The sequence below is a fragment of the Leptonychotes weddellii genome, chromosome 2 (genome assembly GCF_054177405.1).
Source record: "Leptonychotes weddellii isolate Sample4059 chromosome 2, ASM5417740v2, whole genome shotgun sequence".
Lineage (NCBI taxonomy): Eukaryota > Metazoa > Chordata > Mammalia > Carnivora > Phocidae > Leptonychotes > Leptonychotes weddellii.
The window spans coordinates 137,925,392-137,951,178 of NC_138370.1; the positions used below are offsets into that span (position 1 = coordinate 137,925,392).

At 41.8% G+C, this 25,787-nt stretch overlaps 1 protein-coding gene across 12 annotated transcripts in view; it reads right to left on the reverse strand.

The window, feature by feature from the left end:
- Positions 1-25,787, reverse strand: part of CRACD (capping protein inhibiting regulator of actin dynamics) — a 256,370-nt gene that overhangs the window by 40,711 nt on the left and 189,872 nt on the right. For 9 of the 12 annotated variants that reach the window (XM_081812345.1, XM_081812355.1, XM_081812351.1 and 6 more), the window contains one exon: positions 9,127-9,298. The exons of the other annotated variants lie outside the window; for them this stretch is intronic. In XM_081812345.1, coding sequence (XP_081668471.1) covers positions 9,127-9,298 — 172 coding nt within the window. The remainder of the gene's footprint in view (positions 1-9,126; positions 9,299-25,787) is intronic. 12 annotated transcript variants of the gene reach the window in all.

A 25,787-nucleotide genomic window follows, 5' to 3' on the forward strand; every position in this document is an offset into this window, starting at 1 on the left:
TAAGATCACACAGCTCAGGGGACGCCTGGGTGGCTCAGTCGGTTAAGCGGCTGCCTTCGGCTCAGGTCATGATCCCAGGGTCCTGGGATCGAGTCCCACATCGGGCTCCTTGCTCGGCGGGGAGCCTGCTTCTCCCTCTGCCTGCCTCTCCCCCTGCTTGTGTTCTGTCTCTCTCTCTGACAAATAAAATCTTTAAAAAAAAAAAAAAAAAAAAAAAAGATCACACAGCTCAGGAGTAAAAGAAACCGTGTGCACAAGAGACCCTGATTCCCGCTCTGTTGCTCTCCCACACGCCGTGTCACCAAGAACTGCAGATCCATCAACCTCCATCCCCTCTATACTTACTCCGCCCAGCCCCATTCGTTCTCTGGCTTAGTGCCTAAATTTCATGCATTGATCGGTCTTGTGCCTCTTTTCTAGTCCCTGTTCAATCAGCACATCCCAGGTTCCTAAGGGTAGAGCGTAACTGCTCAAGTCACTAAGTCTTTTCTGACTTCACCTTCTGAAAAGCAGCAAGGCCGAGGGATCTAAGGTACCACACGGATACCAGGGAGCCCAAGCTCCACGGCAATCCTACCGACGGCATGTTGTCTTACTACACCGTGTCAGTGGCTCAGGGGGACAGTGAGCCTCTTTACCGTGGTGGGAAACTAAAGGATGAACTACATGAACACTGAACATACAGTGGGGAGAGTCAGTATGGCAAAAAAGAGCAGTATTTGTACATTCAGTATATGAATGATCTGAACGCCTGCTGTGTGCTAGGCACAGTTCTAGAGGTTGGAAATACAATGAACACCCATGCAGGCCTACCCTTATGGAAAGGTACACTGTGAGAACAATGGCAGGGAGGCCTGATCTAGGCTGAGGGGGGCAGAGTAAGCTTATTCCCCGAGGAAGGCACATTTGTGAAGAAAAATGAAGGATAAAGAGCAATGAGTTGGGTGAAGCGAGTGGAGATGGGGCATGGAGATGTTCCAGAAAAAACGCCGGCCACGTGCAAAATCAGCTGACTTGGATTCTAGTCACACCTCTAACACTAACAGCACCACACTGTGATCTCTTCAAGTCTCAGTGTCCCCATCTATAAAGTCAAAGGACTGGATCAGGACTAAAAATTACCTTAGACTTTTAACATTGGTGTGTGTGTGTGTGTATGTGTGTGTGTGTGACTACTAAATAAGGATATAAGTAGAGAGTAGGATTTATATTTCCTTTTGTGTGTATGTGTGTGCAGAGGGGCTGCATGGGGTCAATCACAGGCAATTTTTTCTTCTTTTTACAGTCCACAAAGAGAGCATGTCTTTTTTTTTTTTTTTTTTTTAAAGCATCTATCCTGCCATGAATTCAAAGGAATGGATTCTAGCAGCTCAGGCCCCTTTTCCACTGGTTCTAAAAAAGTGTGCTTTTCTGGGTGGAGCAGACTGACACTTGAACCCAAGGACCTTTCTCTTTTGCTTCCTTCTTTTTCTGATCACTTTCCTTCACACGTTTCAGGAAGCTATCTTGGCTATTAGAGGGCTTAATATGCTCAATACATAACATGAATTCTCTGGGCAAGCATCTTGTCCAACAGGACCTACAGCATTCTGGGTAACATTGCAGACACTAACAGTCTTGTCACGGTGACATGTGTGGGGCAGTCCTTTTTGATGGAGCCCATTCCCTTGATGTCTATACTATCACCTTTCTTGTAGATCCACACGTGTGTGGCCAAAGGAACAACTCTACAGGTCCTAAAAGGCACAGGCAACCATTCCCAATAGGCAGTCTCAAACATGACCCGCAGCTCCTCCCCAGGTCCTCTGTCCCTTCAAGCCAAATGCGTCGCTCAGTCCCGGGCGCTCAACACCCTCAAGCAAATGGGCGCTGCTGCCTCTCCTTCCAACCAGCCTGCTCTAGTCTGCAGTGATGTCCTAACTTCAGAATTAACCTTTTCTGTTCTCCCCCACATTTCTACCTCCTATTTTGGGAATTTAGGAGAGGAGAATAAGCCCTGAATCTCCCCTGCCAATATGAACTTATCCCCTCAGCCAGATACGACCTCATCAATGCCACATTCATTACTTTAAAACAAAATCCTTATTGAGATATAATTCACATGTCATAAAATCCATCCTTTCAAAGGGTACATTTCAATGATTTTCAGTATATTCAAGGAATTGGGCAACTATCACCACCACCACCTAAGTTTAGTTTTTAATCATCCCCCAAAGAAACTCCATACCCATTAACAGTCACCCCCCCCCACCCCATGCCTGGCAACCACTAATCTTTCTGTCGCCATGAATTTGCCTATTGGAGTCATTCATATAAATGGAATCATACATTAGGTGGTATTTTCTAACTTCCTTCTTTCACTTAGCATAATGTTTTCAAACTTTATCCATATCATGCCATGTATCAGTATTTCATTCTTTTTTATTCCCAAATAATATTCCATTGTATAGCTATACAACCCATTGTATTTATCCATTCATCTTTTTTTTTTTAAGTCAGCATGCATACCAACGTGGGACTGGAACTCAAGACCCCAAGAGCAAAAGTCACATGCTCTGCTGACTGAGCCAGCCAGGCACCCCTATCCATTCATCTTTTGATGGACTTTTGGATTGTTTCAACTCTTTGGCTATCATGAATAATGCTGCTATGAACATTTGTGTACAAGTTTTTGTGGGGACATGTGTTTTCATTTCTCTTGGGTATATATCTAGGATTGGAATTGCTGGGTCATATGGTTACTCCATGTTTAACATTTTGAGGAACTGTCAAACAATGGCTGTACCATTTTACATTACCATCAACAATGTATGAGGGTTCCAATTTCTCTACATTCTCACCAACACATGTTACTGCCTGTCTTTTTTTTAAATTATTAATTATAGCCTTCCTAATGGCCATCAAGTGTATCTCATTGTGGTTTTGATTTGCATTTCCTGGATAACTAATGATGTTGAACAAGTATTTTTTCACATGTTAATGGATCTTTTAATATCTTCTTTGGAGACATGTGTATTCAAATAGTTTATCTATTTAAAATTGTTTTGGTCATCTTATTACTGAGTTATAATAGTTCTTTACCTATTCTGAATATGTCTCTTATCAGATGTATGATCTGCAGATGTTTTCTTCCATTCTGTGGATTGTCTTTTCATTTTTTTTTTTTTTAAGATTTTATTTATTTATTTGACAGAGACAGAGAGAGCACAAGCAGGGGAAAGTGGCAGGCAGAGGGAAGGGGAGAAGCAGGCTTCTCGCGGAGCAGGGAGCCCAATGTGGGACTCAGTCTCAGGACCCTGGGACCATGACCTGAGCCAAAGGCAGACGCTTAACAAACTGAGCCCAGGTGCCCTGTCTTTTCATTTTCTTGATGGCATTGTTTGCAGCACAAAAGTTAGTTTTGATGAAGTCCAATTTACCAATTTTTTCTTTTGTCGCCTGTGCTTTTGGTTCCTAAGAAATCACTACCTTAGTCATGAAGATTGACTCCTGTGTTTTTGTTTAAGAATTTTAGTTTTAGCTTTTACATTTAGGTCTGTAATCGATTTTGAATTCACTTTTGTGAATGGTGTAAGAAAGGAGTCCAACTTCATTCTGTGGCAGGTGGCTATTCAACTGTCCCAGCACCATTTGTTGAAAAAGACTATTCTTTACCCATTGAATCGCTTGGCACATGTGGTAACAATCAGTTGACCACAAATGTGAGTGTTTACATTTGAACTCTCATTTAAGTTCCATTGATCTATATACCCTCATGCCAGTCCCACATGATATAGGCTACTGTAGCTTTGTAGTAAGTTTTAAACTTGAGAAGTGTGAGACCTCCAAGATAGTTTTGGTTATTTGGGGTACCTTGCATTTCCATATGAATTTTAGAACCTGCTAGCCAATTTTTGTAAAAACATCAGTTGTGACTTTGATAAAAATTGCACTGAATCTGTAGATCAATTTGAGGGAACTGCCATCTCAACAATATTGTTTTCCAATCCATGAATGGGGATGTCTTTCCATCTATTTAGATCTTTTAAAATTCTTTCAATGGTATTTTGTCGTTTTCAGTGTACAAATCTTGTGTTTCTTTTATTTTTTTACTTTTATTTTTTTTAAGTTTATTTATTTTCTTTTTAGTAATCTCTACACCCAACATGGGGCTCAAACTAACAACCCTGAAATCAAGAATTGCATGCTCTTCTGACTGAGCCAGCCAGGCACCCCTTGTGTTTCTTTTATTAAATTTACTACTAAGTATTTTATTCCTTTTGATGCTACTGTAAATGGACTTGTTTTCCTAAGTTCATTTTCAGATTGTTCATTTCTAGTGTACTGAAATACAACTGAAACACAAAAAACCTCCTCCAATCCTGTACTCTGCAACCTTGTTCAACCTTGTTTATTAGCCTAGTAAGCTTCTTGTAGATTCCTTAGGATTTTCTATATATAAGACCATGGCATCTGTGAATAGTTTTACTACTTCTTCTTCTTTTTTTAAGATTTTCTTTGTTTATTTTGAGAGAGAGTGCGAATGGGGGAAGGGGCAGAGGAAGAGAGAGAATCTCAAGCAGACTCCACACTGAGCACAGAGCCTAATGCGGGACTTGATCCCATGACCCTGGGATCATGACCTGAGCTGAAGGCATATGCTTAACCAACTGAACCACCCAGGCGTCCCCACTACTGGTATTTATCTGAAGAAAACAAAAACACTAATTTGAAAAGATAATGCACCCTTTATTCACTGCAGCATTATTTACACTAGCCAAGATATAGAAACAACCTAAATGTCCATCAATGGATGAATGAATAAAGATGTTTCTCTCTCTCTCTCTCTCTCTCTCACACACACACACGAATACAATTCAGCCATAAAAAATAATGAAATCTTGCCATTTGTGATAATGGACAGACCTTGAAGGTATTATGCTAAGTCAGAGAGAGAAAGACAAATACCATATGATCTCACTTATATGTGGCATCTAAAACTTAAAAGAAATGAACATGCAAAACAAAACTAATAAATACAGAAACAGACTGATGGTTGCCAGAGGGGAGGGGTTGAAGGGTGGGTGAAATGGGTAAAGGGGCAAAAATTTCCAGTTATAAAATAAGTCATGGGGATGTAATATACAGCATGGTGACTACAGTTAATAATACTATTATTTGTATTGTACTGTATATATTGTTCTATGTATTGTATATATTATTTGTATTATATATTTGAAAGATGTTAAGAGGATAAATCTTAAAAGTTGTCAACACAAGAGAAAATTCTTTTTGTAACTTTGTATGGTGATAGATGGTGACAAGACTTATTGTGGTGATCATCTTACAGTAGATACAAATACTGAATCATTAGGTTATACACCTGAAACTAATGGTATATGTCCATTATATCTCAATTTTTTAAATCTCAATTTCTGAAAAAAAGAAACAGGGATAATAATGTGAATCTCAGAGCATGTGAACATTATGAGTTCACCTATGCAAAACACACTGCATTAAGTTCAAAAAGCGATAGCTTTAATATACGCCATTGGGTATTCTCTGTGAAAAAAAAAAGGTTTGTGGTTAAAGGAGTCTTGGAAATGTTTCATACTACATCCCCCTTCTCAGAGATTCCCAGGGCACATTAGCATAGTAAAAGGTCTGAAAAGTCCTATGTAAAGGATCCTATTTGTTTTGGCCAAGAATTTCCCAAACCTATTTGCCAAGCTGACCCTCTCCCTCTTTTTAAACTTAACACATTTTGGGAAACACAATTTTAGTTGTATTTAATAAATAAAGGAAGTCACATTAAATTGTTAAAAACTGACCATGTTTTACTATTTTGCTTTCCCCACAGGCATGTATAATTTAAAAGCAGCAGCCTAGGAGAAATAAAGGCTTCTAACCTAGAGAAAGAACAGTATGCTTTAAAAGCCCAAAGGAAATGAGAAATTTCAAGCAGAAGGAGCAGATCAATAATGAGCTATTTTTGGCCATGGAGACATTTCTAGAATTACAGATTCTTGGAGTTTGACAGCATGTTAAAGTTCAACTCCTTTAAATTCTCACCCAGGGCAGAATTTCCCCTTCATCAGTCCAAACCCCTGCTGGCACATACCCAGCCTCCTCAGCTTTAAGCAGCTCTAGTATTTAGGAAATTCTCCCTCACCCTGGGCTGAAATTTGCCTCCTTGGAACCTGCACCCAAGACCATGCTAGCAGAATTTTGAGTGTTTGTGTTTTAGTGAGAGCTGTCCATTTTGGAGACAGCAAATAAAATGCACAGAAATTTTGTGAATCATTACACAATCTAAAGTAACATGATTATTAATTGAGCAGTAAACTGAAAATAAAAATTGTTGGAAACATGTTAATCATACTTCAGTGAAAAAAAGAAGTGTTGGAAACAACTTACATTTTCTCCATCTGTAAAGAGGGCGAATAATCAGAAATTCACCTATACGGTAAGCAAGGTAAGCAACGGATACAGTATTTACTTTGCAGGTGGAGTTATTTTGCAATTGTCAATTTCCGAGAAGAAAAGGGGAATGTATATTTTAAATGACTCCTGTTTTCTTGTCTTTTTAATTTAAAAAATATTTAAAGAGACATTTTAAAAAACTCTTCACCCAAAAGGTAACCTTCCAGATTCCTTTATTATAAAAACAACTGTTAAATAATTAAAATATAGTGTATGTCTCATAAATACAGGTTTATCAACAAAAGCCAATAATAAGAACAGGGGACGTTATCTGTATTTTATAAAAATGTAGCTGTTTGGGGGCACCTGCGTGGCTCAGTCGTTAAGCGTCTGCCTTCGGCTCAGGTCATGATCCCGGGGTCCTGGGATGGAGCCCCGCATCGGGCTCCCAGCTCAACCGGGAGTCTGCTTCCTCCTCTCCCACTCCCTCTGCTTGTGTTCCCTCTCTCACTGTCTCTCTGTCAAATAAATAAATAAAATCTTAAAAAAAAACCAAAAACGCAGCTATTTGAACCAATATGGAATTCCAAGGCTTTGTACAAATTAAAACCCAAGGAAAACTCCAAGGGGGTAGATGGAATAGAACTTAAATGAGAGGAGAACCCCCAGAATCCAGGCTCCTCTAAAAATCCCAAGTCATTCAGTAAGAAATCAGGGACTTGGCAAAATCATAAAAAGGACAGGCTGTGTTTTCACAGAACAGTCCTTCTAAAGGAGAACTTTCTAGACTCAACCTCATTTTGCCCTAAACTACTAGCTGGTCACACTTTAGCACCTATACCTCACTCTGACACTGTGAGGCAAAAAAAGGTTCACATTCCTGTTTTACAACTGAAGAAACTGAAGTAAAATCAAAACATTCATTCTGAACAGTCCTCAAGCATATATCAGTCCGTACTGGCATTCCAACAACTGGGTGAGCTCAGTGCTAGCTGTGTTCTCCTTTCAGTGAAATAATTTCCTTCAGTTAAATTCGATAGTTTTCGGGGCGCCTGGGTGGCTCAGATGGTTAAGCGTCTGCCTTCGGCTCAGGTCATGATCCCAGGGTCCTGGGATCGAGTCCCACATTGGGCTCCTGACTCAGCGGGGAGTCTGCTTCTTCCTCTCCCTCTGCCTCTCCCACTGCTCATGCTCTCTCTCTCTGTATCTCTGTGTCTCAAATGAATAAATAAAATCTTTAAAAAAAAAAATTCGTAGTTTTCTTACTAAAGATAATGGAAAACAAACACAGGCCTGTCGAGGAAAAGAGTCAGTATGAGTTGGGACCCACAAATGCTGTCTCTGAGCACGGCCAAGTTGAATGTGCCCTGCTTGCCTAAGAATTTTGTAAGCTGTGCTCAGCTGTAGTGCGTATTAGAATTTACTTACTGACATACAACACAGAGGATGTTTTTGTTCTTGTCTGTCTTTGAATTACAGTAAAGATATCACAGACTACATCATCCATCCCTTCCACATGTATTAGGGCAACTTGCCCTAATACACAGGAAACATTTTTTGAGCACCTAATGCGAGGCTGAATAAAACCTGGTCCCTGACTTCATGGAACTGGCAGTCAAATGAGAGAGACAGACAGGCAACTCAGTAATTTCCATAGAAAGTGACAAGTCCTTTGCTGGAGCCAGGTTCGTGATGCTCGGGGAACGCCAGCAAGGGTAAACAAATCAGATCAGGTGGTGGGAAAAGGCTTCTCAGAGGAGCTGACTTCCAAGCTGTCAGTAGCAGAGTTAACCACCTCTGACTCCGACTTCAGTTCCCAGCACTCAGGTGAGAAAGGACCTCCTGACCCTGCTTTTCTGAGTTCTTGACACTGTCATGGCCAGATTTAGTGCCTGTGCTCTAAGAAGGAAAGAGAGGGGGAGAGGGAGAAGCTGAAGAAGGGAAGGAGGGAGAGAGAGGGAAGGAGAGAGAGAGAGGGAAAGAGAAAGGGGAGGGCTGAGGGAAAAGGTGGGGGAGAGATGGAGAAACACTGAAAACAGAGCAGGGGCGCCTGGGTGGCTTGGTTTGTGAAGCATCCGGCTCTTGGTTTCGGCTCAGGGGGTGATCCTGGGGTCGTGGGATTGAGCCCCCAATGGGTTCTACACTCAGCTGGAGCCTGCTTGCGATTCTGTCTCTCCCTCTCCCTCTGCCCCTCCCCCTGCTTGTGCTTGCACGCTCACGCTCTCTCAAATAAATAAATTTTTAAAGAAAAGAAGAAGAAAACAAAGAGCAGAAGTTAAAAGCTCCATGACAGCTTCCAGAAGTCGCTGGAGATTGCCAGAGGTATGAAGGGTGACCACCCTGTGCCTGAGCAGTCTATGTTCTCGCCGTGGATGTACAATCCAATCTATGACCACTCTCTCTTTGCCAAGCAACAGGACACGGGAATGCAGTCTCCTATCCAGGTGAACTTGTTGAACCAAACCAGTGGGGTGCTGCCTCTAGCACCAGTGAGGGCAGCAAAATGAAGGCACAGATCCCTGTGCTCTCCCGGAAAATGAGGCCAGGCTCACTGCCAACTCCCCAAGGTGCCTTCTCCACATAGAACGCACAAAGAACCCCAAGTCTTCCGCCTTCCCAGGATGCAACACAACTGTGATTCCATGCTCGCCTCCTCTGGGATCCCATTCCCCACTTGGGACTCTGCCAAAGATCTGGGGCGGGGGGACAAGTATGAATTGTTACCTTAGATTGTCTTCCAGGGTCTCCTCATCTGAAGAGAAGTTCCCATTGCTGACACTCCGGGGAGAGTGACTCTTATCGCCTGCTGATGCCTCCTGGGACCACAAAGTGTCTTTCTTTTTCCTTCTGCCAAACAACTTCTTAAAAGGCTGGAATTTACCTCCTTTCTTCTTGTCTGTGGATTACAAGATAAACACACGCTGCAGTCTGACAGGGCTGCACCTCTGAGCCTGAGAGCAAATTACAACTGAGCCGCCTCTGGCCAAGGGAGCTGGGGCAAAGGGCGGCCATCAGAGTGAATGAACGACCAAGCCCTGTGCCAGGAATGTCAGGGCCAGTCCCTGGCTGGGCACAGTCAGGCAGAGACATGCCAAGGGCACAGGAAGTCTCCTGCCACCGGGCTCCCAAGAAGCACCTGGGGCAACACGGAGGGGTTCCGAGCTTCATGGTGGCCGCACAGCAGCCCCCTGCACATGCCACACAAAGGTAGCACCTGCTTTAACAAAGCAGATGGCCGGTGCCCTTCTCCACAGAAGCTGAGAAAACACGTAAGTCAGACAGGTGCTTAAAAAATTTATATACCTTTACATATGTAACTTTCTATCTCTCTGTGTGTGTGTGTATATATATATTCTCCACTGAGAGTCACCCTGTTTTAGCCCTTGTTACATACAGAAGATAACTGCTAACTCTTGGCATAAGCTTTGCCCCCAATTCCCTCCATCGCTATATATTTCCAGTTTATTTCTCCTGTCTCCTTTTAAAATCTACTATGAAGAGCCCCAAAGGAGTTGCTATGAACATTTTGCCATATATTACTTCAACCAGTCAGGACCCAGGCTCAGGGCCAGCATTTCCGACAGATATTTTAGGTAATACCATTCAGTTCTGTTTCTTCGATCACAAATGCATCCATATCACTCCGCTCCTACCTCAGGAAAGAAAGCGTATATCACCCCGAACCAGAAGAAGCATCTTTTCAGATCCTTCCTTTTCTTTAAGAAACCATTTGCCAGTGGTCAATCTTTTTAAATTTTATTTATTTATTTAAAGATTTTATTTATTTATTTGAGAGAGAGAGATAGCGAGACAGAGCATGAATGGGAAGGAGCAGGAGAAGCAGGCTTCCCATGAACAGGGGGGATCATGACTGAAGGCAGATGCTTAACCGACTGAGCCACGCAGGTGCCCCCCCTTTTTAATTACTTAATCCTTACTATGCACCACTGCTTTAAGAACTGTCCAAATATTAATTCAGTTAATCCTCACAATGACCCTATGAGGTCGATACTATTAACATCCTCGTACTACAGGTGAGGAACCTGAGGCATAGAGAGATGAACTAACTTGTCTATGTCATGAGAAATGTATCTTTGAAGCTGGAGTCAAGAGCTCTGGGGAAAAAGAAAAGATGAAAGCTCGCAAGGTGTATGGAAAAGTACCTGCACAAAACACACAGGTATGAGTCCCCATCTGAGTATCAGAACCCCCGGACCTCTGCTGACCAGAGTCTACGGAGAAATCTGGGTATAGAAATGAGGTTAAAGATGTGCAAGGTAGTCATCTCATTTCTTCTGGTGATTTCAGTTCTAGCCTTTCTGAGACAGAGTCTGAAGTGGGAAGAAGTAGTTTAAACCACTTTGCCCTGAACTATGATGTAAGATACTAAGAAAGCAGATAGAACAGTGATCAGTCACAAAAAGACAACAGCCTGGGATCCTTACTATAGGTGCAAAGAGGCCTTCAAACTTCAGTGGTCCCTGAAACAACAATGTATTCTATCACACTTAAGAGAAAAGGTCCCTTGGTATATCAGATGCCTCCTATCAATAAGGCTTTGTGCTAGGCATGCAGTCCTTAAGCCAGGGTTAAATTCTTTTCACTGTGTTTATTATTTAAAAGACAGTACCATGCAGTCTTGATGATCACGGCTTTGTAATTTAGCTTGAAGTCAGGCATTGTGATTTGGTTTTCTTTTTCAACACTCCTCTGGTTATTTGGGGTCTTTTCTGGTTCCATACAAATTTTAGGATTATTCCAGCTCTGTGAAAAATGTCGATGGTATTTTGATAGGGATTGCACTGCATATATAGATTGCTCTGGGTAGCATAGACATTTTAACTATACTTATTCTTCCAATCCATGAACATGGAATGTTTTTGCATCTTTTTGTGTCTTCCTCAATTTCCTTCATAAATGTTCTGTAGTTTTTAGAGTATAGATCCTTTACCTCTTTGGTTAGGTTTATTCTTGGTATCCTATGGTTTTTGGTGCAATTGTAAATGGGATCGACTCCTTAATTTCTCTTTCTTCAGTCACATTGTTAGTGTATGGAAATGCAACTGATTTCTGTGCATTGATTTTGTATCCTGCCACATTAGCCAAACTGTGGAAGGAACTGAGATGTCCTTCAACAGAGGCATGGATAAAGAAGATGTTGTTTATAAATACAATGGAATATTTCTCAGCCATTAGAAAGGATGAATACCTACCATTTACATCAACGTGGTTGGAACTGGAGGGTATTATGCTAAGTGAAATAAGTCAATCAGAGAAAGACAATTACATGGTTTCACTCATATGTGGAATATAAGAAATAGTGCAGAGGATCATAGGGGAAAGGAGGGAAAACTGAATGGGAAGTTATCAGAGACGAAGACAAACCATGAGAGAGTCTTGACTATGGGAAACAAGCTGAGGGTTGCGGAAAGGGCGGTGGGTGGGGGTATGGGGCAGCTGGGTGATAGGCATTAAGGAGGGTATGTGATGTGATGAGCACTGGGTATTATATGCAACTGATGAATTATTGAACACTACATCTGAAATTAATGATGTACTATATGCTGGCAAACTGAATTTAAATAAAAAAAGATAGGAAGTGTGTTCAATACAATTTAAATCATAACACTTAAAAATGGTAAAAACAAAACAAATTGGAGGGTTTGATTTCAGAATGTTTGTATGTTTTCAGTAGTTACTTTAAAAAAAAAAAAGATTTTATTTATTTGACAGAGAGAGAGAGAGCCCACAAGCAGGGGGAGCAGCAGAGGGAAAGGGAGAAGCAGGCTCCCCACCGAGCAGGGGGCCCGATGTGGGGCTCAATCCCAGGACACTGGGATCATGACCTGAGCCAAAGGCAGATGCTTAACTGACGGAGCTACCCAGGCTCCCCATAATTTTAGTTAACTCCCTTGGTTCTAGCTCAATTGAACACCACCAAACCCACCTTGACTTCAGAGCAAGTGATGATTTTTTCCCCATCAATAAATTCTGACATAATCTAAAATTCTCTACTTAGCTTAAAAGCTAGATATGTGGTCCAGGCCAGGGATAATGATGCCATAACTGATACTCATAGAATTTTGCTATGGTCTTTTAGAATATTTCTGATTAGAGAATTAGGGATTAGATACTTCTGCAGTGGGAAAAAGGCAATCAATATAAAAGGAAAAAGGAAGAGTTTCACCTCAGAAATAAGTGAAATGTAGTACAAATTAGTGTTTGACCATTTATAATAATGCTGCCAAATCTAGAAATCAGGTGTCAGTTACATATTTTGAGCTTTGGACAGTCACACAGAAAATATTCATTTATTTCATTAGTGCCAAAGACCAGTTATACAATGTAATGATACCTGTACCATCTTAGAGAATTTCTTTAATTTAAAATTTTTAATTAACTCATTTTATATAAGGTCAGCTCTTTTAACACTTGCCTGACGTTCTCTGATGGTCTTCAAAGACTACTAATTATATTCATTGTTTATAAATACAATGGAATATTTCTCAGCCATCAGAAAGTGAATATACTATAATTTATTTATGTCTTTTCCTGCTGGTGGATATTTGGATTGTTTTCAGTTTTTTGCTATTATGAACATTGCCTCTTGGAACATTTTTTTTTTTTTAAAGATTTTATTTAGGGGCACCTGGGTGGCTCAGTCCTGGGGTCAAGCCCCGCATTGGGCTCCCTGCTCCGCGGGAAGCCTGCTTCTCCCTCTCCCACTCCCCCTGCTTGTGTTCCTGCTCTCACTATCTCTCTGTCAAATAAATAAATAAATAAATAAATAAATAAATAAATAAATAAAATCTTAAAAAAAAAGGCAAGTAGCTAATAAATTTTATGAAACATTGCAATTCTATGGCACAACAACCATTATGAAAACCTGAGCATGGGTCTACAAATATCCATTAAATAAACTATTTTATGATCAGTTTATGATTTGGGGGCTGCCTTGTCTCCATAGAATCAACTGGATTAAGTGCATGGTTATCACTAGCAGCTATCTTCCTTCATAGGTAACATCAACCCTTACTGTGAATATTTTTGTACAGATGGGGTCTAAAAGATCAAAGCAGTTTTAACAATGTAGTAAAACAGAGCACTTCTGCAATGGTAATATGAAATATTCCAAGATACAACTGCCATGCATTAGAAGTATGTATAGTTTAGCAAAGTCATCTCCAACATTAGCGTATTTAAGTTGGCGTTTTAGAATTTTATAACACAAATCTATTTTCGCTGGGTGGTTGGGACAGTGGGGGGAAAAGGGGAGGGAGAAGGAAGAAAGGTTATTCCTACTAAATTTGTTTTTACCGGCTGCAGCTCTAGTTAGGGGTTAAGTGTGTGGGCCCCAGAGACAAAGAGTACTTGGCCCGAATCCTGATCCAACTTTTACTAGCCATGAAACATCTGCTTACCAGCCTCTCTGGAAATTTACCATCTTAAGTGGTAAGACTGAATTTATAGTAGAAAAGGCAGTGGCTGCTACATTTTCTTAATATTTCAGCAATTTTCTGTTGCAATTTTTTACATGAAAGAATCTATATATGCATATAGACTGCTTCAGGGATCACAGTAATTTTCATTCTTTAAGTACTGAATTAATTTATTTTCATCATCCAATAATTACTTTAGGGAATTTTTTTTCATTTAAAAGGGTGCACATTATCCATTATGTCATGGATATAATTACATGCCATTTGATGGCTGCATCATCATAATTGCTAGTTTATATAGAAGATTCTAAAAAATTAAAAATCACTAAGTCAAGCAAATCTGATTCATTTTCCATTTGTCGTAAGGACGCAATTCTTACATTTTCATTTCTAAACCTAAAATAATAAAAGTGTACAATTTATCTGCACTGGATTTATATGGTACGCTTCCAAATGAGAAACAGAATTTCCCTGTGGTAGTTCATTTTAAGCATCACAAATGTCTTCGTCTGGGGTTTCTCAGAATGTGCTCTATGGTTGGTGCCAGGTTCTTATTCAAAGGCCAGTACATTTGAGAATCCAGGTAAAATACAGTTAAATATGTTTCTTTACTATGAGACCTTTCAGTCTTTAATATGCTGACATCATCATCACTTTCCAAAAGAGCAGAGAAAATGCAGTGCTTCCCAGAGGTGACTTTCTGATACTTGTCATGACTAGTCCCCCTCTGAACAGACCGTGGGAATCACTTGTCTTCATTATTTCTTTCAAAAATCTTTTTTAAATTTAATTTTATTTTTAAGTCATTCCCACACCCAACACGGGGCTCAAACTTACAACCTGAGATCCAGAGTTGCATGCTGTACTGACTAAGCCAGCCAGGCACCCCTCTTTCAGAAATCTTTTATTTTCTTTAAGTACCATATATTTCGTATACACATCTCCCCTACAATCCAGAGTACACTGCTCAGTAAACTCGAGTGAGTTGACTGAAACATTTTGGTTAAATAAACCTAATGTTTACGTCAAGTTCTCATTTCAAGCATGCCTGTAAATAGCATATATTAGGACACAGTACACCGCAACTGTCTGAATCCTGTAATTTAATTTAAAGGTAATTTCACCACATTTTTCTTAGCTCTGGAACATTAGAGTACTTTTCAGAAGACACTGTTCAGTTAAAAAAGATTACTGGAGGGGCATCTGGGTGGCTCAGTCAGCTAAGCATCCGACTCTTGATTTCGGCTCAGGTCATGATCTAAGGGTTGTGAGATCGAGCCCCGCACTGGGCTCCCACGCTGGGCACGGAGACTGCTTAAGATTCTCTGTCTCTCCCTCTCTTAGAAAAAAAAAAAAAAAAGATTCCTAGAAGTACAGTGATCCACAATCCACTCGGTGGCTATCACATTTTTACCACATCCAGTAATCCCAGTACGTTTGGCAACGTGTAGGTAGGCCGCACTCTCCGGTGCCATGTCATAAAAAGACTAAGGACTGAGATCCCACTTCCAGAGAGGAGGGAAGGGGTATCACGGTGGCTGTCAAGTTACAAGAGGAAGGAAGGAAGTGTTGTCTCTTTTTCTGGGGAAGCACAGAGGGTGGCAGATATTTGCTGTTGTGTTGACTCAGAAAATGAAGAGACAGGATCAATAATACTCTTTTAGAAGAGGGCAGGGGTCCCTGGAACAAACGATGAGAGGCCCAGGGGTGGTGGTGACTGGCATTCACAAGTCAGGGGCACAAGCAGAGAGTGTGGTGACCAGCCCATATCAGGGACTACTGGGTCCTGCACATGCACGTGGACGGGCTATGGTATATGTTCTAGACCTCTGGGGCAGGCCTAAAGTTTGGATTTGCTGTTTCCTCAGACAGAAACATCATCTTCTTCCTTCTCAACCTGATGAACTTCTATTCATCCTTCAAGACCTATGTCCTTGAAGTTTTCCCAAGTCACCAAGCCCGGCGATAACTGACCACACCCGCCTCTGGCTTCCGAGTGCTTTGCTCACACTTCTTCTGTGCCACACCATGGGTTATGGACTGAATTGCTGAACTGTGTCCACTCAAAACGCGTATGTTAAAGTCCTAACCCCCAAGTACCTCAGAATAGGACTGTATTTGGAGACAGTCTTTAAAGAGATAATTAAGGTAAAATGAGGTCATCAGGTAGGTCGTATTCCAACATGACTGGTGTCCTCATAAAAAGAGATGGGGACAGACACACATAAGGGAGGACCATGTAAGGACACAAGGACAAGATGGCCATTTACAAGCCAAGGAAAGAAGCCTCAACCAACAACAACGAAACCTTGATCTTAGACTGCTAGCCTCCAGAATCATGAGTCAACAAAGTGCGTAGTTTAAGTCCCCCATTCTGTAGTACTTTGTTATGCAGCCTTAGCCAACTAATAGACCACATTATAGTTGTGTGATACTAAAGCAGTCACTTTGGATCGTCTGTGACTCCGTGCTTTCACACCTTCACTCGTATACTTCTGCCTGGAGTATCTTCCTGCCTTTGGCCAGAGAACTCCTAGCTGTTCCCCCAAACACATTCCAGGTGTCATGTTCCCTGGACAGCTGTCCTTAAACACTCTGGCCTGAAAGAATGACTCCCTCCTCTCTTCTCCATTTGTGCGTGCGCAGACATCTCCTACGATACCACCGAGCACGCTACAGCTCCCAGACTGCAAGGTCCCTGGGGACAGGGACTGCACCTTGTTCGTTCTATACCCACAGCACCCGCCATGCTGCCTGCACTCAGTCATACGCATCTACTGTTCCCTATCCCCTCAGGGGCAGATGTGTTTCAGAAATCAGAATTTTTCAGATTGTATAAAGGTGTATTTAGACCCCAGTGGGGTCTGTGACAGCACTTTATCATCAAATGCAGGATTCCTGGAAAACATCTATATTTACCTTAAGTTTTGCTAATAAATAAACCTGTGTCAAACTTCCAAAGAATTTTTGAGATTTTTGAAAATAGATAAAGGATGGTGATCTCTTTATGTAGTACAGTCGGTCCTGTAATCACACTTGTTTTGACAATGAAAATGTGTTCCAGTGTGACTGATCCAAGGTATCTCATCCATGAGAAACACTAGGTGAATGCAGAACAGTGCACCCAGTTGAAGTGAGCAAAATGCACACACGCACACCCCTCAAATATCCACCAGTTACCCCAGACTGCCACGTGTGTTACACATGTGGTATTGCAGCCGTCTGTCCAATTTCGGATAACCTGCCTTCCCCTACCTCGCAAGAGCTCACAAGCCACAGACCTTCCAACGCACTAGTCCACAAGCAAACTGTGGGGCTTTTCAAGGCTTTGCCATATTTACTGTAGTACTTATGTATTTCATTACCATTTAATATGTGGAAAACTGCTACTATTTTTATTAGGTTCTTATTCTTTTAAAATATGTCATTGATAATTTTTTGTGTGTTGTGTTAATATCCCATTTTTCCCATTAGACTTGGTTTTTGTTTTGTGATTTTGCACAGCATGCTGATTTTGGGCAGTGTATAGGTCACATTATAGCAGCACTGACTGTAAATACCTAAGCAAAACCTACTGAATTATGTGTGTACGTAACCTAGATCTAGGCAAAGATGTATCAATTAAAATGACAATGACTTGGCAGGTTTCTTGGGCCCACTATTTTTCAAAACCACATCAATTTTTCGGTTTTCTGTTTTCCCATTGATTTCTCTCAGAACCCCCTTTGACATGTCTTACAACAATTCACAAGCAACACCAAATAATATTTAGAAATAGTAACAGAGGCAGACATGATTGCTAATGTTAAGTCTCAGTGTCTGGCCACATTTCTCCCACATGCTAGAAAATGTGTGGGTGCTGGTTGTTTTCACTGCCAAATTGTGCCACTTGAGTTTCAGAGAGTGCTGTGAATAAAAAATCAGGCTGACTTTGAGTGGGAAATATTGGCAGGGGGAGCTGCCTACTACCTTACTCTGCAAATGTAGTGCAGTAGGACAAAAGCTTTAGGGACATCAGAGGCTGTATTGATCAGGGTTTAATCAGAGAAACAGAACCAGTAGGAGATAGAGGTAGAAATGTGTGTATGTGTGTGTGTAAGATATATTAAAGGATTTACTGCAAGGAATTGGCTTACACCAGATGGTGGCTGGCTAAGCAAGTCTGAAATGCACAGGGCAAGTTCTCAGGAAGGGCAGGCAAGAATTCATGAGCACGGACTGAAGCTGCTATTCACAGATGGAATTTCTGCTCTCACGGAAGCTTCAGTCCTCTTTTTAAGGGGCCTTTCTGTCTATCTTTCTATCTATTGAGAGGGAGAAAGAGAATCCCAAGCAGGCTCCACGCCCAGCACAGAGCCCAATGTGGGGCTCAATTTCACGACCTGAGATCATGACCTGAGCCGAAATCAAGAGTCAAATGCTTAACCAACTGAGCCACCAGGTGCCCCAAGGCCTTTCAATTTATTGATTCAGGCCTACTCAGATTATCTTGAATAATCTCCCCTATTTAAAGTCAATGAATTATGGACTTTCATGACATCTACAAAATACCTTCACAGCAACAGTGCAATTAAACAGTATTTGTGTTTGATTAAATAACTAGGACTATGGCCTAGCCAAGCTGACACATCAAAATGATCATCATGCTCCAGGGCACCTGGGTGGCTCAGTTGGTTAAGTGTCTGACTCTTGATTTCAGCTCAGGTCGTGATCTCAGGGTCGTGAGATGGACCCCGCAGAGCTCTGAGTCTGCTTGAGATTTTCTCTTCCTCTCCCCCTGCCCCCCTCTGCTCACGCATGCACTCTCTAAACAAGCAAATAAAATCTTTAAAAAAAATTATCATCATACTCCATCCTATGTCAACCTGGCCCCTTCTATACATCTTTTTTAATCATACTTAATCTCCAAATAAAGTCAATATAACAAAGTCACATTTCCACTAACGTGATACAAATATCCCACATACATTTGAAAACACACTAACCCGCTCCCCAGAAGAGGATGCAAAGTCTTTGAGTAATATTCACACTTCTCCTATAACTTATATACTGAGGCGTAATGCTATTATTAACATATCTGACATTAAAGGATAAGGAGAGAAGAGGGAAGAAAACAAAATTATTTGGTTAATATATATACAACCATATTCATAACAAAATAAGGAAGAAATACCCTTATGAGTCCTTGTTTTAACAACTGGTCATGTGGTCATAGCTCTCTGTATATGCATATGTATATTTACATGAATACGTGTATGTGGTCTTCCTATGTAATCTTCTAGCCATCTTGTGCCACTGCCCATTCCACATTCCTTTTATCCTTGGCAAGGAAATCAACTGGCTATGGTTCTTTGCCTGGTAAGGTGACACAAACCTACATTCCTACAAAGCTGGGCCATTAGCTGTCCTGAACTGAGCTGTTGTAGTTTTCTATTACTCCACAGGACCCCGGAGTACTAGCAGATCCCATAAAAGATCTCCTATATTCCAGACATACTCTTCCTCACCTCTGTGGTATGGCAGCAGCCCAACTGTCCCTGGGTGGTCAGGATCAATCACTGTGGCCAGTACAATTACCCCCTTCTTCACCTATTCATGGAGAGGCGTGCGTAGCCCCGGATGCTGGGTGACAGTCTCAACTACCAGTTCAGTGGAATCGCTGTTGGGTTCCCTTGTGGAAGCACTCCGCCCAATGGAACGAAGAACTCTAGACAAGCAGAAGCTAAAGTCAAGGGGATGGCAAGTGAAAATTTCCTTAGGGGGTTACTAGGAGTTATAGCGGACCATTTCTATTTCCAGCCCTTTATTCCGACCCATGGAGTCTGGCTGTGAGAGCGACAGTCCCAGCGCTAGTACTACCACCCAGTGGCACTGTACCTGAGTCTTCTGAAGGCCATCCCACCATCCATCCTATCAAGCCAGCCGCTTCAGAATGATGGCGACATGGTGCGACAAGTGAACTCCACGAACATAGGCCTATCAAGTCCCTTGATCAGAAGTGATGTCTGTGTCAAATACCATTACAGCAGGTCAGTCCACAGACCATAGTTTTGGCAGAAGCACTATGTGCAAAAAAGGCAAATCTGTGTCCAGAGTTAAGTGTCTGTTCTACGAAGAACAAAGTGCTGCTCCTTCCATGATGGAAGTGGTCCAATGTAATGGATCTGTACCAGGTAGGTAGCTATTCATCTCAGGGCATGGTGCCATACTGGGGACTCAGTGTAGGTCTCTGTTGGCCTTGGCTGGTGGAAGTCAGTGTTGCTGAGCTCATGCATAACTTCCCTCTCTGCCACTATTGTATTCACAGGCCCACTGACAAGGAGATGGGGCAAGAGACTGATAAGTATCCACAAAATGTGTCATCCTATGCACTTGATTATTAAAATCCTCCTGAGGTCATCCTTTAGTTAGCATTTACATGGGACATGAATATCCTGCAATCCTTTGCCCATTCAGAGAGGTCTACCCACCTACCTCTTCCAGAGACCTCTTTGTCACCAATTTTCCAATCACAACCCTTCCAAGTCTCTGACCATCTAAACCACTGGCTACTTACTGCCTACGAACTGTTATAGACTTGTACCTCTGGCCATTTTTCCTTATAAGCAAAACAAACAATCAGATGTACTGATTGAAGTTCTGTCCACTGGGAGGACTCCCCTTCACCACTGTCCTTTGGGGCTGTCCCAGAATGGGGCTTCAGCATGACAGCTTTTGAGTGGTGCCTCAATATCATGCAAAACTATCCATAAACCAGGCCTAAGTTTTCTCTTCCTCAGTTAACTAGTCATAGAGATCGCCCCATGAGGCCATAGGTACGGGATGGGAGAGAGAAGGTAGTGTAGCAGGAATGGGGACCGTGGGCAATTAGGCCACTTCTTCATATAACTTTGTGCCTTCCGGGCCTGCTCGAACCTGATCTTGCATACACTACTTTCCTTTTGATAATGGAATACTGTGCACACCCAGCTTTATGGCTTGGTGGCTTAGACAACACCCAGTTCATGATGGGCAGCTCAGGTCACATGGTAACTCGGTGGTGCATGGTGAAGTGTTCAGTGTCTACTAAGCCAAAAGCTGCCTAGCCTTAGCAAGCCAAAAGCTATTTCGCAAAAGCTTGATACATAGTTATCAGCAGAGGATAGCAGGGTTTTGTCCCCAAATCCTGAGTGTTTCCTGTGATTCCTATAGAGCCTGCCAAAGGCTCCAAACAGTATCCCTCTCTGTCAGTGACACTCAAGCACCACCGGATCTGCTGGACCAAATGGCAGAGCAGTTCACATGGCAGCTGGGACCTGTTACAGAACTTTCTCTTGTTCTGGCATTACTCAAAATTAGCAGATTTTTGGTCACTCAGTAAATGGACACATGCAAAAGAGGAATATGCTGCCTCCAAAATCTAAAGAGACCTACTAGGTGTTGTGCCTCTTTCTGGTGGTAGGACGGGCCAGATGCAACAACTTATCTTTCACCCTAGGAGGGATATCACAACACGCTCCAGACCACCAGACTTCTAGGAATTTTGCTAATGTGAAAGGTCCCCGAATTTCAGTGGGATTTATTTCCCATTCTCTGGCATGGAAGTGTCTTACCACTATGTCTAGAGTAACTGCTACCTCCTGCTCACCAGGTCCCATCACCATGCTTACAAGTCTTTAGCCTCTGTGATATTATTACGTGTCAGGGATTTCTTTGAAAAACAAGCTGATTTTTAAAAGATGCAGTATCTTGGTTTGGTACTCTTGTACTAGTAAAAATTTCAAAGTCTGTGTGTTTTTACATCAATAGCTTCATTAAATTGAGAGCTGGGTGGCACTGATAAACCAGAAATAAGGCCTGAAGAATGTAATGTTTGTTGAGGACTATTGAGTAGAGGACATTTAAGAACATGGGTGGTTATGGCTGGTTTAACTGTGAAGGAGCTCAGTGGGTAGACAGCTGGAAATCGTGACAAAAATTGTAGTAATTATTGATAATACAGAGACTCTATAAAGGGGTTAGTGAAATAATTATTTAGTTACAGATTATAGAATGATTTGATTCACTAATAATTTTTTTTTAACCTAGGGGCAGGTACAATCTTAGTTCCTGTTGGATAGAAGGTGAGTTTGGGGTCAAATTCTCAAACCATGCCTGAATATGTAAAAGTTCTTAGAAATAAAGGATACAACTCACTAGTTCTACTATGTGAGCAACAGTTCTTATTAAACTTAGCCAAAATTCAGGGGCACCTGGGTGGCTCAGTCAGTTAAGCGGCTGCCTTTTGGCTCAGGTCATGATCTCGGAGTCCCAGGATTGAGCCCCGCACCGGGCTCTCCGCTCAGCGGGGAGTCTGCTTCTCCTTCTGACCCTCCCCCCTCTCGTGTGCGCCCTCTCTCACTCTCTCTCAAATAAATAAAATCTTTAAACTTAGCAGAGGGGCGCCTGGGTGGCTCAGTTGGTTAAGCGTCTGCCTTCGGCTCAGGTCATGATCCCAGGTCCTGGGATCAATCCCCACATCCGGCTCTCTGCTCAAGCGGGAAGCCTGCTTCTCCCTCTCCCACTCCCCCTGCTTGTGTTCCCTCTCTCGCTGTGTCTCTCTCTGTCAAATAAATAAAATCTAAAAACAAAACAAAACAAAAAAAAAACTTAGCCGAAATTCCTGATGGTACCAGCCGCAAGTGGACCAAGGTCAAAGTGACACTAACGTGTCATAGACCCATCAGGCAAAGTGCTTGTTGCTTGCGTAGACAACCTATGAAAAACAGACCCCAGGGGTAGCAGAATGAAACCATGAGTGTTCAGATGGTCTAAGAAAGGAATAAGAACTCACCTGATCCTCTGTGCCTACCTATGGGTAGAGCTGCCTTGTTATCATTTCTGAGAACAGAAAAGGAAATACTGTTTTGAAAGATTTAAAAAAAAATTCTAGTCTGTCTCAGTGTTCCAGATTATGTCAGGCAGTCCTGTCAGGCTGTTCTTCCTTGATCTGTATTGATACTAAGTTTATTTCTTTTGCTACTTATTCTGTTCTCATTGGAGAGCACTAGGCAAGGACAACACAGTTCTTTGAGAATCACTGTCCTCCCCCTGGATTTCTCATTCCCAGACTAACTCTTGGACAACAGCTTGGACAGGTAACAGATTAATTCTGGAACGGTCCTATTCTAGGGAGAAGTAAAACAAAAACAAACAAACAAACAAACAAAAACAAACCACTACCAGTTTTGTAGAACCTTTCCATTAATTCATGCACCAGACACTGGTGGAATAAATGGCAAACCAATTCTCAGACTCCAAGGGTCCATGATTTAAATTTTCACCTGTTTCTTGGATGTGATGTCTTTGACTAGTAACCACTGGGTCTGTGTGATGTGGGAGTAGGGGAGAAAACCAAAGCTGCCCTTTGTCCTTTCATGGTTGGGAATCACTTTTGTGAGGTAATCTCCATTCTGTGGTGACAGATGTCTTAGAAATGCTACTGTTTGCCATGCAACTCAATGTCCTGAAGTGAGTTACTTCAAGGAGTCACAGGAGCTCCATAACTAACATCAGGAAAACTTGCAAAGGTCACTCCTAAACCACAAACATTGTGGCTTGAATTTTGTTACCTAAATGCGGCCCCTCTGTGCAAATATTGCTGCCTGTTTGTACATTTTAGCATCACCAAGTCCAACAGTGGCTAAAATTATGACATAGGACAAATGCTCTTCGCTTTAAGAGGTTGTGTGAATATGGGGAAACGAGCCTCAGGGTCTTGAAGATCTGGGCTTATTTAGTCACCTTTGCCATTTACTAGCTTCTGGGGACCTCAGCTCCCACATCTATAAAATGAGGTGACTAAACCATATACTATCTAAGGTCTCCCCCCCCCCACCAACATTCTAAAATTCTATGAGCTATTTCCTTAAAAAGCAAGGCAAGTTTGGAATATATTCTAGCTCATAAAATTTGTAACTCTTTTCATAAATTATCTATTATGTTTTTTCTACTCCTTGTTTGTCTCTAAATGATACTAGTTTTGTTGCCACCATGTTTATTTAGCAATATTAAGGACATCTGGGGCTTGGGAGAGGCAATAACTTATTCTGCAAGTTAGTAAAAGAGGACCAAATCATTCCTTCTCTTTGTGTCAGGATCCAGGACCCTATTGCTAGGAATGACAATGCTGACGGAGAAGGAACCTAGAATTTGAATTCCCAACCTCCATCACCCCATTGCCATCCTGAGGTATGACTCAGTAAGTTTTCTAAGAAAAGTGACCAATGTGTGGGCCTCAGATCACGGAGCAGAAGGCCTGTCTGGTTTTCTTGGTGTCTTATATATTCAGGAATGTATGCCCTCCCTGGACTCTTACTCCACCTAATAACTCTGCAACTTTATATCCTGTCTATTAAACTCCACCCAACTATGGAGAAGCAGTATTATTGTGTCCAGCACAAGTCAGTGCTATCTCTGCAAGAGCCCTGTTTCCATTGGGTTCAGTGCAGATCTCAGACTGATAACTGATGAACAAATATTTACTACAGTCCTACTGTGTACAGAGCACCGAACTAGACCTGGCATATCACAGGAGCCCTTGAGTTCCTGACACCTACTAGTACTCAAAATTTAGGAGAGTAAGTTACTTTTCAGAATTTACAAAGTTTTTAAGATTCTGGCTCCCATGAGAAAAAGCTAGAGTCTTACTAGGAGAAAACCCCCTGGTAGTGGCTAATGATGCTCTCTCTACCTGAAGGTCCAAAGGGTCTAGTGGTAGTGTTGGCAGTCATGAAGGTGGTATGTGTATACATTGGGGATGAGCTGAAGAGGATGTAAAGTCTTCTCTCGAGGGCAAGTGAAGATCAATGAGGCTTGGACTAAGGGGAATCCTCAGGCCAGTGTCTTTCAAATAATGGGCGACAGCCTATTTAGCAGACCCTCCAATCAATTTAGTGGGCCATGACCAAGAGTCCTTTAAAACTAAGTAGAAAAGGGGTGCCTGGGTGGCTCAGTCGTTAAGCGTCTGCCTTCGGCTCAGGTCATGATCCCAGGGTCCTGGGATCGAGCCCCGCATCGGGCTCCTTGCTCTGCGGGAAGCCTGCTTCTCCCTCTCTCGCTCCCCCTGCTTGTGTTCCCTCTCTCACTGTGTCTCTGTCTGTCAAATAAATAAATAAAATCTTAAAAAAAAAAAATAAAACTAAGTAGAAAAGAGAATAAGGTGGAATAGAAAATACAGTGAGCTCTAGTTCATGAAACTTGTCTCTATTTATGTGTGTTTGTATACATAACTTTATACACACATATGTTCTGATATAAAACATAGTTCTTTCTCTAGGTCAAGTCAAAAATATTTGAGAAATGCTAATCAAGAAAAACTGCCACACTTCCCAGTAAGTTAGAAATTTAGACGCCAAGAGTCAACAACTATTTGTCAATGCAAGCCACTGCATATGGCAGTCACTGTGGCTGAAGGAAGATGAGAAAGCACTGCATGCAAAAACAAGCTGAGAGCTGAGCTGCCAAAGCCATCAGCTGCCTGACATCGCCAAAGCCAGAGCTGCTGTGCATACTGTCAAAATCTCTACTTAGGCTTTGATCATTCTACTTCTCAAGTACTGGAACTATCTCAGAGTTGAACAAAACCTCACACTTCTTAATTAAAGAAGAAAGCTTTACTAAACCTGAGATTCTGTGCCTGCTGAGCTTGGTTTGGGGCATAATTTAAAAACTCATCATGTGGGGCATAACTTCAAAAAAGCACTCTGCTTTACCTTTGACAGAAAATTCCTGCAATATAAAATTTCATGCAGGAAATCAAATCTGTATGCACCAGATTCATTTCTGCTGAATCGCATTATTGATACTTTTCAAGTGCCTTTCATATAACAATTTCAAGGAGCTGGGAGTGATGGTGAAGTCACTACCTGCTTTCCACATCAGATTGGAGAAGCTAAGCTAGCTGAACAAGGTCAGATGCCAAGAGTA